This window comes from Paracoccidioides brasiliensis (genome assembly GCF_000150735.1).
Source record: "Paracoccidioides brasiliensis Pb18 unplaced genomic scaffold supercont2.2, whole genome shotgun sequence".
Taxonomy (NCBI): Eukaryota; Fungi; Ascomycota; class Eurotiomycetes; order Onygenales; family Ajellomycetaceae; genus Paracoccidioides; species Paracoccidioides brasiliensis.
The window spans coordinates 2301912-2317103 of record NW_011371359.1 but is presented as its reverse complement, the minus strand read 5'-3'; the positions used below and the strand labels follow the sequence as shown (position 1 = coordinate 2317103).

Sequence of the window (15192 nt, the reverse complement as noted above, 5' to 3'; positions counted from 1 at the left end):
TCCCCGTCGATCCTTGGCCCATTCCTCTGCAACACCCTGCCTTACATTGCTTCAAACCAATCAACCCCCCTCCCTGTCGCGCACCATGTATTCCACCCAACATCCCGTTTCCACTCCGATGAACGGCATGGGTTCCGATCTTATCGATGGCTCCGGTACCATCAACCCTGCTGCCTTAAATACTCCTGGTAATAACCCCCCCTTTCCACCGTTGTCGCAATTTTCACTCCTTTCGCTCCCTGCCTCTGTTCTTCGCCTCGTCGCGGATATCCTGTGGCGTTGGGGATGTCGTTTCCTTTTCATTTGACTCTTTATCTGATATCATGATCACTTCGGTCGCATGCCTATTTTCAATATGATACTAACCTTCACTGGCAGTCACTCTTCCACAGACTTCTCCTGCTGCGCCTTCCATCCCCTCCACCACAACCAGTGCCAATATCAACCCCAGCACAAGTCCAAGAGGGACAAAACGAAGCAGATCGACAGATCAGTATAGCAATCAGCCTGCGGAAGGTGAAATGGAGGATGGTATGCTATCTTCTTTTCTCGCATGCTGTCGTGCCTCACACTTGATTTTTTTTTTTTTTTTTTTCATACCTAATTTGTGCAGTGCCAGATGATCATGGTCGTCGCAAGCGAGGGCGCCCACCCAAGACGCCAAAAGTCGTGTCATCCACAAATCTCGCGGCTCTTCCACCGTCACAAAGACCCAAACAATCCCCTTCCCAGTCACATAGTTCCATTCTCCCTCCTCAACCTATTCTACAACATACTACGGCCGCCCCACAGACTTCCCCAACCCCCAAAACAACACCCACAAAGTCACTCATCAAGGCGCTTCCCACCGTCAGAGATCACACCACTGACCAGCTAGGGGAGGAGTGTGATGAATACATACCGAAGGAGTTTGATGAGAGTGGTGAGAAAAAGGTCGACGCGTTGGGATACCCACAGGACAAGCGCAAATACAAGTGCAGGACATTTTGTGTACCAAACCGCGGAAAGAAACTATTCATGCTGGCCACAGAATGCGCTAGAGTGCTAGGATATCGAGATTCTTATCTTCTATTCAACAAAAACAGATCACTCTACAAAATTATTGCGAGCCAAGCGGAGAAGGATTCCTTGATCCAGCAGGACATTTTGCCGTACTCCTATCGCTCTCGACAGATCGCGATTGTAACGGCGAGGTCCATGTTCCGTCAGTTTGGGAGCAGAGTGATTGTTGATGGACGACGTGTTCGGGATGACTACTGGGAAAGCAAGGCGCGAAAGCAGGGCTTCACTGAGGAAGATATGGCGGGTGAGAAACGACCTGGAGCGGCCAAGGCTAGAGATGCTGCTGCGGCGGCGGCGGAAGCTGCAAATGCTGGACTGATACCAAACTTGGGTAAGAGCGATATCATATACAGCAACGGCCCTCATATCGACGGCATGCCACCCGACATGCCTCCGCATCCGGCGAATTTGACACCGCTTCCCATGATACACTTGGCGCCAGCAGATGACCCACGGATGAGAGAGTTTAATAGCATACCTCGACCCAGACAAGAACCTACTGGGCAGCCATTCCACGACCGTACTCAACCTAGCAGCAGTGCGGGAATTAATGAACCATGCTTCGCATACAGCTGATTTCAGCAAAATTTTAAATCAACAACGAGGTTATCGTGCGAAAGGCTTGGATGAACACTGGAATAAAAAACGAGACACCCCTGTCTCCAGCCAATCACCAGCCACTCAGGTAGACCCAACCCCAGGTGTTCCTCAACCGCTACAATCACCGCAATTAACATCCAGTATGCTTGCTCCCAATCAGCACTCGAACGTCCTGGCTCATCCGCAAATGATGACTCCCCAACAATCCTATTCCCAGCCCGCTTATCAGCAAACTCCCATATCTCAATCCCCGCTGCGCGGAATGCCTCAAGGAATGCGCCCTGATCAGCTCCAGCATCGCTCGTCCACCATCTCCCTCACCTCTGCCGGCTCAAGTCAGGGTTCGCCATACTCGTACTCCCAGGGTCAACAGCTGTGGGGTCAACCACCGCCACAGCTACAACCATCTCCCCTCTCCACCTCCCATACACTCAGCATGTCACAGTACACCCCACAAATTCATCCGCAACAGCAACAGCAACAATCTCCCTCACCCCACCTACAGAACACCCAACCCCACCACCATTCCCAGTCTCCGCGCCACCAGCATCGCCCTACACCTTCGCAGCTCCACTCACAGCCTCAACCATCATCCCAACAGCAGCAGCAGCAGCAACAACAACAACAACAGCAGCAGCAGCAGCAGCAACAGCAGCAACAACAAAATCTTGCAGCCATGGGCTACCCGGGCGTCTCGACGGCACAAGCATATTCTAATATGGCAGCCGCGCGCGCCATGTACCCATCGTCTCAAGGCCCTGCTGGCTCGCAGCAGTTTATGTCCGGCCCCCACCAGCAACCGTCAGTGCTGGGGATGGGCATGGGGACCAGCGCACCGTTGCCGGGATGGCCTAGTACGACGGCGGGAGGGCCGTTGCAGCCTGGTGGCCAGCAGCAGCCGGGGCAACCGCCTAGTGGATGGCCGTCGACGTATTAAGAAGGGGATTGTGAAGGGGTTCGTAAGGCGGAGTTGATGTTTGGTTTTGAAATGAATTTGGAATCCTCAGTTGCTCGTGTGATTACTTGCTCGTTCTTCCATTTTTATATATTGCGGCTGGTTTCTTCTGTATTCCTCTTATTTGTCTATTTATTTATTTCCCCCCCCCCCCTCCCCCCCTCTTCTTCTATGTTGCATTTTGCCATTCTTACCTAGTCCGCGGCTTATTTTATTTACACTTTTTTATAATACCCGTTTCTCACCTCAGAACGTTTATTTCCCAAAATCCTACTTGGGGTTTGAAAATGATACCTCTTACGTGATAAAAATGCTACTGAGTATAGATGTCATCATGTAACCTTAACTTTTTTTTGTTCCCTGTTCCTATTCCTTGTTTATGTACTGTTTGTTAAACAAATTTACCATGCCCGCCTTTTATTATCTTTTCTACAAAACGTGTACTACTTCCACTTTAATACTGTTATTTTACTCATCATCCCCTCTTCTTATTCCTTTTTCAAAACATGTCTTCTTCCCTTTTATCTCTCATCACCTTCTGTTGATTGGAAACCCCTCCTTGGGGCCCTTTACGTGCCCTTAAAACTCCTCCCCTTTTGGCTCATGAAGTTGGCTTTTCTTTCTACATGAAAAAATGTATAAGTTGTTTCCTTCTAACTCTACATGTGAATGCTATATCTTTGTGGCCTACATTGCTAAGTTACGATTGAAATTGCTACCATTTCTCTTTTTTCTCCCCTCTTTGCTTCCTTGATGAATATCTACTGGTATTAGTGTATTACTTTAATTTTCTTTTTTCTTTTTTTTTTGTGCTGGTATATGATCTGTTCTGTTTTCCTTTTCTTTTTGGATATATACATTTTCCCCCTTTTCTTCTTGTTTCTTCTTATAACTTATAACATTATCATTACTGGATACCTGCTCTACTGCTTTACTCAAACAATATGAAATAATTGGACTGTCTTGAACTTAGTGAAAAGTTGTTTAACATTTCACACATTCTTCATCTATATTTGCATCTGTTTGCAATATTTACTGAAAAAAAAAAAAATTTTTCCAGCAAAAGTGAACAGGTATTGACAAGTGCATTTTGAAAAGAGGTTGACCATAGAGCATGCATACTTAACTTTTTCCAATGAGATAATATATCCAGTCCGTAAACGTCCTTGTTCTCATCCGGCAGAAGCTTTCTCCAGTCCGAAGACCTCGATATGATTCAGCGCTCGCTGATATGAGGAAGCCACAAGACAACTGAAAGAAGAAATCCACTTCAAGATCGCATACATAAACATATTTAGTTCTAACACTTATCAGTATATGTAACTGTAAAGCAAACCATAACGTCAAGGTGAAACCTTATCAATAAATTAAGAATAGTTAGTTAATATTATATTAGGCTTATTTAAACTTGGGAGTGTAATTATAACATAGCAGGAGAGGAAAATATTGGAGAAAAGCTGAAAACATGCAAAAAAATTAAAAATACGTAAATGGTTTTTAAGGAGGAAATAGGAAACAACAGAATAGAACAATTAGAAAAGGGTGCGGGGGAAAAAGGGAAAAAATGCAGAGAATTAAAAGGGGATAAAACCTAGAACCTAAGACAAGGCTTCAGGAAGATGAAGAATAAGATGAAACGCTTTCGGGGAATAAGCGGCGGTGGCCATGATGGCACCATGGCCAAGTTTAGTTCTTCCGGGGGGGAGAAAAGATCGACAGGCTCCACTGCGACAAACGGTGGGGGAAGAAAGTTAAAAGGCGTATATAAAAATATATGTGCATGATAAAATGGAAGAAGGAAAGGCATGGCAAGGTGATAAGATGAAAGAAGAAAAGTATATTGAGGCAAAAATTCTCCCTCTCTTAATAGAAGTTCGCAAGAAAAGAGAGAAAACCGTTTCAAATCAGCTGAAGTTGGGTATAGTTAAGATATATTAAAAAGAAAAAATGAGCTAACAATAGATTTAGAATTAAAGCAATATCAGGCTAAGGAGAGCTGAGACAAAAGCTATTAGAATTATATATGGGATGCGTAGAAATCGTAAAGCGCTGACCAAACCAACGTTTGGCATGTGGGAAGGGGGAGTGGGGGAATAGAGAGAGCTGTCCATTCCTTGATCTTGTGATAGCGAAGCTAACTTCTAGAGAGGAGGAATCAAGCGTAAAAGTCATTTGGTGTGTGGTTGGAGAATGTATAGTTCATGGGTCGCTGTGGGGGAAGCTGCTGGGCTGCGCGCCTATGTGCTTCCTGCTGTTGTGGGAACTCCTGAATGAGAAATTCGGTTACTTTATGGGGACCAGAGGTAGATCCCTCGGGACATGATGGTGGGGTACTGCAACTTTTAATAGTGCATTGCGGCGATGCACTTTGGCTTGCCATACCATCGACAAAGGAAGGGTTTCCCGAATCCAAAGAATTTCCATAGGCAATGGGAGAAATGTGGGTTGGCTGGGGCATATGGATTGTTGGCTGCTGCATTTGGAAGGTCTCCGGGGACGACATCGAAGAAGGGCCATGCCAAAGGCTAGTGCTCATCGGATTGGTTGGAACAGAGAGTGTGTACTCCTGGAAAGTTGTACGCTGAGAAGCCGCAGCAGGCATTGAAATACCCATCTGCTGATATTGTACCTGCGAGAGGACACTTAAATTTAGTGGTGTGGCAGGAGGGGATTCGAGATGTACCTGCATGGGTTGAGATATGGGAAAGAACCTTGTGCAACCCATCTCGTCCGTTGGCGAAACGCAGTATTGATTGTCACTAGGGGTTGGCGGAAGAAGGGTTTGGAAATCTTCTGGCGTTAACGGAGTAGGCGGAGCCAAAGCGGTTGTTACCAGGCCGGGTACTGCTGACATCATATCCGTCGCATTCGTCGGGTTGAAACGGTTAGCTTCCGCAAAACTTGTTATACCAAGAGGGGAGCGGCGGGCAGCGGCAGTGTTTCGAATCCCTGGATAGCGAGAATTGCGACTGGGGCTAAGGTTCTGGGTGGATTTTGCATGTCGAAGTATATGCCCAGCCCCCATACCCTGAATCATAGCGGTGGGAGACATTGATGAGGGTACATATAAACGGGATATGGCGGAGGTACCGATAGCGGCCAGTCGAGGTCGTTTTCGTCGAGCAGCAAGATCAACTTCTTTCTCCGGATACCGCCAATTGGCGCAAGGTTCAACTTGGTGGTGGTGCAACTGGGCCAGGCTCAGCTGAGAAATGTTTTCGGGAGATGCTTCAAGATCGTTATTTATTTCAGGGTGGAACGGAATATCCGTGAGGTCGGAATGCTCTGAAGAATAAGACCCTCGTCGTTGTTCACCAGGAAATAGCGGAGATTGAAGCCCATGAAACGGCAAAGGTTGAAAATCATCGCCCAGATCTTGAGCATCATGCTGCCTTCCCATCAAGTTCGGCACGCCATGACATCCCCATCCATCGGGCTCGTGATTGAAATGGAAGGCGGGGAATTGGGGACTTTCGTGAATGCGGATCTCGAAGGGGTTGTCATTTGGGGTTAATTGCTGCCTAATCACATGAGTAAAATCAAAGCTGTTTCCCCCACTTTGCGGTGAAGCCAAAAAAACAGAATTGCAATCGTCTTCGTGTCCATTCCATTCAGGGATGCCAGAGGTGGCTGTGCCAACAGCTTCATTCTTCAAACGAGGCTGAGAAGAATGATGCATCATATTGGATTCTAAGGCTTTGTTTGCACCGGCGTTATGCTCGGATTTGTAGAATTGGGCATTTGCAGACATATTTTCGTTCACTGCTTTCTCGACTGACACGGAGCATTCAGACTGAGTCGTAGAAGTGTGTGGTTGGCTAGGGGGACTTGCAGATGACGAGATGGGAAGTTGGTCCTGGGTAGGGGTTGAAATCAATTCAGGACGTTCTGGTTGTGCTTCTAGGCCCCCTTCTTGCCGAGAGGTCTCGTTACTTTCCCACTGTTCACCGTTCTCACTTGCTTGTGTTCTCTCAAATTCTTCTTGCCTCTTCTGTTGCTTTGCCTTCGCACGTCGGTTTTGAAACCAATTCTACAACCATACAAAGTTAGTCAACCTTACAGTTCGCCACAACCAAGGAAATGGAAAGAAATGGGGTTATATATAGTCCCATACAGCAACTCTAGGCAGAGAGAGATTTGTTTGAGTGGCTAATTGACGCTTGACGTTGCTATTCGGTTTCGGATGGGTCTGAAACTGGGCCTCGAGCGTATCAACTTGTTCCTTTGTCAGTCGAGGACGTGATAGGTTTTCTGTGTACTCATATTCTTCAATACTGGCAGGCTTGGAGGGACAATAATCCACTATGTCAAATGGGTCATGAGGAAGTATAAAAGAATTCACATAATGGCCCAAATGAGGGTGCCCGATTAGGACTTCTAAGCCAACGGTTTGTTCGACGGGAATTGCAGGAGGCCCTCCAAAAGGAAAAGGGTGGGGGAGGTAGCTCATGATGCTCAATGGGTGAATATAGAAACAGAGATTCGATGTGACCGCAGCTAAAGATGACAGAGGATCGGATTGCTGCACTGCAGGCAGCCGTGGAAGGAGGCCTATCTCATCGGAGGAGCGGGGAATGTTGATGAGGAGGTGGGTGATAGAGAGAATATGCCGTGATGGAGGTCTGTAGTGGTGCGGTGGACAGGAAATATATTGCTGATACAAAGGAGTGACAAGAGGTTGGATGTGAGACGTAGGGCTACGATGGGCGTGGCATGCAGTGGGACTAGATTAAAGCAGTAAATGAGTGACAATGAAAAAATGTTAAAGCAATGAATTAAGGATAGACGGAGAGACAGAGAAAAACAGATATAAAAACCAATGAGTGTGGGCAAGAGAATGAGAAATGAGAGAATGAGAGAACATGAGAATGAGAGAGTTGAATAAGTGTGATTAGACGGAGAAAGAAGAAGACGACGATGTTTGAAAGTAAATAAAAGGCGGAGAGGGTCAAGGCCCAGTACAGTACGGTACAGTACAGTACAGTACGGTACAAGGTCCGCAAGGATGATGCATTATTGGCGGCCGGCTGGACGGTACGGTTCTTGATTGGCGTGGGCCCATCTGTATGGGCTGTGTATGCGATCAGACCGTATGTAACAGTGCACGACAAGGGACATTCCCCAGTGTGACAGGGTACTCCTGGGTCACAAATGCTTGTGTGCAACAGTGGCAGATAAGGCGGGTACCAGCCAGGTCAATTGACCAGGGCACACAGGTACTGCGGCTGTAACCCGTAGGATAGGTGCTGTTTAGGACTGTATGGCTGGATGGATGCAGGTGTTTGTGGGATGCGATGGCGGTAAAACGTCGACAGATAAATTACAGCAGCCTCCACGCACGCAGAAAGTCTCGAGCCTGTCGATCAATGGGGCTCCATGCGCTACTGTTACCTGTGACTTGAGGATTGGACTGTTACAGGACGGAGGAGCAGCTGGTTCACCGTGGTTGAAGGTAGCCCGGGCTAGCTTCTCAAAGACTAGCACTATGCCCCAACACGAGTCAACTAGCTAGCTACCCTCTGCGGCAGAGCGCTGCTTGCAAAGAACCCTGTTAAGAGACTCTTCTGCTTCCGTATGTGGATATAGGGTAGATTAGGAATCTATGGATGAATATCTCGCCAGTTTCAGGGTCATCTGATAGGTCTGATGGCTGTCCAGCATGGTCCCCTGCGATGAAAGCCGCTACTGAATCTCGAATCGTGGGAGCCAGGTTTGTCGGAAACATCCTGTACGCTTTTTTGCCCTGATCGAATGCATGCACATAAGATCTCTAAGTTCAAGGATGCTATTGGTTCTGAAGTATCCGTCCATCTTGAGACAGAGATGCGCAAGCACATATCCTGCACATGGGAAACGTTCCCTGTCTTTGGACATAGTCTGGCTTAGTCCCCCACGCAATGTTTAGATCGGCGGCCCACGCAAGGCTCATGAGAAAGGCCAAGATTACTTGACCTCAAAGACTCTCTCCTGTTTGAGTGACAGCGCTTCCCGGTCCCAACTTCCAAGAGGCTGCCGCCCGGCACAAACTCAAAGTTCATGTGACCCTTCTAGGGTCTGGCTGCCCCTATTTTCCGTGAGCTTAAGCTGCGTATGATAATCCTCCGTACCATGTCCTGTACGGGGTAAGTAATAGACTGGGAGCTTTTGGGCATCAGAGCTTTGAAAGATGACGCGGTATTCGTCATGCCAAGCGCTGATTCTCTTACAACCAACGGTCCAACCTTAGCTAGGTAACAAGGAGTCAAAAGGACCAGAGGCGACAAGAAGAGTGCTAGCACAAGGACAAATGGGTTTGAGCCGAGAGAGAGTATCAATTGACGACGACAACAACACAGCTTTTTCTCTTTTCTCTTACCTCCTCTTTTTACCACTACTGGGTCTGGGTCCCAGGAGGTCGCGAGCTGTATCTTACCCGAAACTTCCTTGGTCCACTTTGGGGTCCTTTTTCACTAGACCTTCCAGGCTCTCAATCGGGTTCAATTCCTCTTCATATAGTTATCGACCCCTGAACAAGAGACGCACCAAGGAACTCATAATCGTAAAGAAGCCTTTTTCCTGAAAATTTTCTCCCGAACAATCTTCAGTTGAACAGCTCGACAACACCGAAATACCTATGTATGACAGCTCCGAAGATCTTCTTCATCTGTTGTCTTTTCTGCGACTCGCCAATAGCGACTCCTGTGAACAGAGCATCCAACAGAGCCCCGTTCCTGCGTTAGACGCGTGTCATGCATCTGCAAGAGGGGAAAATTGACCAACCCAAAATCCGCAATCCGCCGCGTTCTACCGTTTCTTGGATTTTCCGTCCCAATTTGGAAACGGAACCAAAAGAAAAAAAAAGGGTGCCCACTCCAATTCTGTCAGTTTTGTCGTAATCCTGGTTCAAACTCCGTACACCCCTTCGAATTTATGGCAGTTGGACGTGTATTGCATTTCTTATTGGCTAGCTATTAGTTGTTCTTGGTCCATCCCGACCGCCACCTTACGGGCCTACAGACCCGTTGAGATTTCAAGGCTGGCTGAAGGTTCCCAAATGAAGTTGCCCCCGTCCCCTTCAATCAGAGACAAGTCCAATTGCCAGCCACGAAGCCTAATTTACCGCTATCCCTGATGTAGATTGCCCCCTTCAACAACAACAACAACCAACCAACCAACCACCCAACAGGCACCGAATCCAATACAGGTGAAGCGTGATGATGGGGTAAATTTTACTGATGGATTTTTCTCGGCATGTGGACACCTCACCAAAACCATCAAGCGTAAAAAAAGGAAGAAAGGGACAAATCAATCCAAACACCGTACACAAGCACATTCAACCAGCCTCCCCTCCAGACCTCAAAAAATTAAACACAAACGAGCTTCAACATGGAGAGCTTTTCCGACTGTGTAGGACCTGGTAACATCGATGGGACATATAAAACTTAAGTTATCATGATTTGAAACATTCGAATTCTAGCCTGTCAAAGCGAAGCAATCCGGGCTCCGGACAGAACCTCCGAGGTACTTTCCACGCAATACAGTCATGCGCTCCAAATGATCCAACCCTGGGAGAAAAAACGAAGAATTTTGAAATGGAACCGTGAGTCTTCTGGATCTGTACTCCTTCAAGACATGGGTATGCTTAACGCCATCTGTCACACCGATTATTTTGAGGTAAAGCACATTCAGGGATTCAGGGCATTGGGCAATTTCAAGCATCCAGCAAGTGAATATTCTCTCAAAAAAATAATCATACCAATTGGTGGCAATGGTGTGCGAGAAATATTTTCTCACGAGTCCTCCGTCTTGCCTGCCAGGTATGCAGGATGGTTGTGCACATTCACACGCGATCGCACTGGCATGTCCATCAGGAATCTTTTCGGCAAACAATCACGTTGTGCGTCTCCTGTGTGTATCACTTTAGTGGTAGCTTGGAATTGGCGGACAGCATCAGGATTCAGCATAATGCTGCAAGGGTCAGTCGGGCCATGAAAGACGCCACTATTATTTTTTGTCACGGGAACTCCGTAGACTTGATAACAGCCCTCACTCTTCTTCAGACTGTTTGATGTCTTGCTCCCGAGCACAGTTGTTGCTCGAAACGCTCTTCCTTTCTGGACGAATAATGATGATGGACTGTGCAGCACATACAACACATATATATACCTGACCGAATGATCCCTTTCTACAACCGATATCCGGAGCCAGCAACAGCCGACGAATTCCTCCAATCTCATCCCTCCGCTTTGGAAGTTCGGAAGAGGACCTTCGGGGGTATCGTTGGTGAGGGTTTGAATTACTGTACCAGAAATACCAATACGCACTCGTATCCACAGCCTGTAACGGTCAAAACCACAAACATTGGAAGTTTTCTCTTTTTTTTTTTTTGCTTTTTTTCTTTTTCTTTTCTCTTCGTCTTTAGCCCCATGGTGCGTGACGCCGGCGGGATCATTTGAAATCCACCACTTAGCTTCCAAGACATGGATTAGCTTTTGTCCTCTTGACTCTGACAAGGGCACCTTAGCAGCAGATCCTCCACGCCTCTTCAAAAGGAGCAAAAGCTACCAAAAACTTGAGATAAACCTCGCGCCTAGTGGTTTTCTTTCTTAACTAAATTATTCTTCCGAACGGCGAAAAGCCTATCTTAACTTAGTCCACTTGCCTAACGCGGAAGATGCACAGATGCAGGAAAATGCGAATCCAATGATATTACTTGAGCGCCTTCATGCCATTCAACTGCTGATGTTGAGAAAATGACAACTCGGTTTTAAACCAATTACTGAACTCGAGGCTCAACGGCTGCAATAATAGCTAGCATGGGATTATTCATACGAAATTTCTTTTTGGGTTCTTTTTCTCGCTTCTTCCCGCTTTTCCAACCAACTAGTTTACAGATATGGAGAATTATTAACGGGTATAAAGCTGCCCTTGGGGTTTGTTTACAAGGGGGGGTTTATATGAAAAAATGAAAGTCACAAAACAACAAGATGAAATGACACGGAAAGAAAAGAATAAAACCTGTCACCTTCTGCCCACATCAGCTATTTTGGTTTGCATGATTTTTTTTTTTTTAAATTTTTTTTTTTATCAAATCATACCGCATAAGTGCGGGAAGACGTGACCAAACCCAAAAAATGGCATGAAGTCGATGCTACCCAGTTGTGACATGCATGGAGGCTGTGTCTGCCATCAATAGCCATGCCGTTCGACTTCTTGGGTTCTGTATGACCTGTGAGGATATTGGGCCTGGACGCGTTTAGCCACGCGGCAGATATGCTGACGACAACCCTTTTCAGGGTTAAAAACATTATACAGTTTAAAACTATATAATTCTGAAAGTTCAGCTAACTTATGACGTGCGCGTTTTGTATGATTGGGGAGAACGCCAAACATTGAAACAGAAATACCTGATGAGGTTCACGCATGTTCCGGACAACTACGGAGTAAAGAGCGGTCCAAGACGAGCTTCATTCCGCCCGTAAGAAATGGTCTCGTTGGCAACCTGGCAAGGGAAGCTCATCGCCGATTTATACTTCTCCTCCGTAGTTAGGTCGGTCAATGACGACGTGTTGCTGCCAACGTCAAATGCTATTCCATACAATGGGCATGGATGCACTTGTTCCTCAGGTAAGACTTCAGTTGAGTTTTTTTTTTTTTTTTTTTTTTTTTTTTTTTTTTTTGATCCATACCATCAGAAACCAGTTCTATCAAAACCGTATGCAGCATGCGAAAAGTCTCACCTACACCGGCCTCGTTTCAATATTCAGAAAGTCTCCTGTCTCTCAGCCAAGGGGAGAAAATTCATTTATCCATCCACTGAACAAAACCGCATGGATCTACATAATTACACTTACGGTGGATGTACCGCGTCATCCCTGACCTGGAAAGTCTTCCCTGTCGACGTCTCTTGAAATTTTCAGCGTTTCAAGAGTAGTTGACAATGTCGATCGCAACCTGCTCAACCCGCACGTTGCCGCACATAGTTACCACTCCTAGGAAAATCGTGGATGGCCCTTGTCCGACTCCTTAAACTAAGCCTCGACGTTCCCGGGGGGCGCCTAACCCCCTCTGGATTACATCTTCTTTCGACTCATTGGTGACCATCACACCGGGACAGTGGGCAAACTTTAGCCTGGACTTTGATACCAGAGATGGCAGGATGAATATTGCACATATTTTCTTATTATTGCTGAAAGCTCAACTGCCCAGGAGTGATTCATCTTTGAAACTGCTCCTGCGGCTTCAGTCTAGCGGGTTTCTATTTCTAGTGAATAATATGGTAAGGTGCAGACTCCCCCATCGCTGGGCACATGGCCCTTATCGTACGGAAAGGACTTCGAAGATGGAAATATCATCGTTATTATCGTAACAAGCCTTGTTAGGAGCTCCTTTTCGTTGTCATCCGCTACCTTGCAGAACACTCAATAATGGCGTCATCCAGAGAAATCTCTCCAGCTTATTTACAATAATAATAAGATGGCTGGACCAGCAGGTTTTTCACAATCGATTTCATCCCACGCCCGGTGGCTTGCCTGAACAGTTGCAAATGGGTAATAATAAACACGCATATATATATATATATATATGAGAGATTGAAATTTCCAACCTCGCTAACCCATGCAAGCCGTCATCCCTCCCCTGGTCCCACGTCCCACCCTCTGACCCTCGTGGACAAAAACTCAAATTTAGAACAGATTACTTCCCGAGAGCACAGGTCCAATTGTGTCCATGGCCCTATCCCTGCACTGTTTAGCATGGGCAAGGGTAATTTTGCATCCCGGACCCGTTGAAGTTGTTTAGGGACATCTCGATATTGCAGGAATGTAGCAGATATTAATATCGACTTACATGGATAAATTTTACTGACCGAATCTCGATCACCAGTCAATTTCTTCGTTTCATGGCGTCGCGTCCTGGTTGATGAAGGGTAAGGCCCTTGTCGCATGTCATGGCGACCCTCTGCATTACACTCCTGAGACTTGACTGCGTGGGGGCTCTCTCTGTGCATCACCGTCGCTAGTCAATAGAAGAGTCTTCCCTGGTTTTTCCGTTAGTATATCGGACACCTGAGCAAAGCCAGCACCTGGAATCAGAAGACCGCAATAATAGCGCAGTCTTTTAACGTTTTCATCTGCAAACTGCTCTTAGAACCAAAAAAGGGGATTGATGATTTTGTTGCAATGGGAGTTAGTAAATGACTGACATTATTGCCCCATAGTTTTCGCATAGGCAATAACGTTGTACGAATTGTTGTGGAAGAAGGGGACTGGACTTGCCGTCAACAGAGGAACTGAGGTGTATGGGTTCAGCCTTAAGGGTCCCACAAATGCAGTATTATGTTGGATTGAATTTGGTTGCTTCCCCATTTTCCAGTCCATCCCCTCCTTTTGTTTTTCTTTTCAGAAAAACTATGAATGGTTGAGCTTGAATGCATGCATTCGTATGGCTCAAATGCTTCGTACATCTGGGAACCTAGGTAATTAATTGCCCGCCGGAGTTGAGGAGTGGTGTCTGGAGAATGATGGTCTGCTGAACAGTGAGTTAAATTTTTTGCGAAAAATTGAATATAGTTTCGTTTCCCCTGAGGTCCGCTCTTAAACCTCAAACACTTGGGAAAAGGATTACTGCAGTTAACCATGGCCCCGAATTGTGCAGGCCAGTGAGGTTTCTCCACACCTGTAACACCCGCAAATATGGAGGCTTTCTATAAGGGATTTTGGCCTGCTGATCTAGAGATGTCTTTGGGTCACACCCTCGTTCCAATTTCTATGTCGATGATGTATGATCTGGCATTGTAGAGCACAGTGTCGAGAGACATTATCCTTTGTGGAAATCTCGAGTGAACTACGCATTGTCTATAACCAATGTCTTTCATTTGATATTTAATCGCCAGCTGCTTCCGAAAATGCTGCGACTTTTAGAATCAGGAACCGGAAATTGTGTCGCAGTTAGTTTTCTATTTTTCGACCTGAAGGAAATAAACACTGTATCGTTTCAAATGTCTGCCGGCAATAACCCGGTGCAGATTCAACGGAGATGGATACATAGCACGACAGGACATCCGAGAATGAGAACGTGATTGAAGCTTGCATAGATTCAAGGGATGAAGGGATAGAAGTCAGATGTAACAGCAGCAACGGCATTCGGTATTGGCAACCGGTCTGTCTATCTCAAGGTCTTCCGTCTCGTGTGATCGACCAAAATTATTTGTGCTCCTATGGAGTCTGGAAATGACTGCGTGGGTAAGATGGAATAGGGGGGAAAGAAGAGACAACAGTTAGTAACAGCAGCATTGGAAGAATGTGGTATACCGTCTAGTCCCCAATTGCTGCGGGAGCCCGAGAACTGCATGATGATCAATACCATAGATTGGTGGAGTCAATTCAAAATTAAAAGTTAAAAAGAGATATAGCCCCTTGTGCGTCCAAGATGGAAACAATCCCATGTGGAGACACAATTACATATTTCAAATCTGACCATCCACACCACGAGACATCAGTCCATCCTCCTTCTATGCAGCATCCATCCTCTTTCTGGAAAAGGAAAATAGACACGAAGGTTACATTTCCTCATGCCAGTGCGAGAGGGAAAGGAGA

The 15192-nt window shown here is 46.3% G+C and overlaps 2 protein-coding genes across 2 annotated transcripts; one reads left to right on the top strand and one right to left on the bottom strand.

Annotated features, from left to right (window-relative positions):
• Window positions 1-85: 85 nt before the first annotated feature.
• On the top strand, window positions 86-2599 carry PADG_01922 (uncharacterized protein; the record flags this gene model as incomplete). Its single annotated transcript, XM_010758824.1, has 4 exons — window positions 86-188; window positions 379-531; window positions 614-1600; window positions 1635-2599. 4 exons carry the CDS (start codon window positions 86-88, stop codon window positions 2597-2599), a joined length of 2208 nt encoding a protein of 735 aa, XP_010757126.1.
• A 2173-nt stretch (window positions 2600-4772) lies between these two features.
• On the bottom strand, window positions 4773-7067 carry PADG_01921 (uncharacterized protein; the record flags this gene model as incomplete). Its single annotated transcript, XM_010759334.1, has 2 exons — window positions 4773-6647; window positions 6732-7067. The coding sequence occupies 2 exons, from the start codon at window positions 7065-7067 to the stop codon at window positions 4773-4775; spliced, it is 2211 nt and encodes a 736-aa protein (XP_010757636.1).
• Between the last annotated feature and the right edge of the window lie 8125 nt (window positions 7068-15192).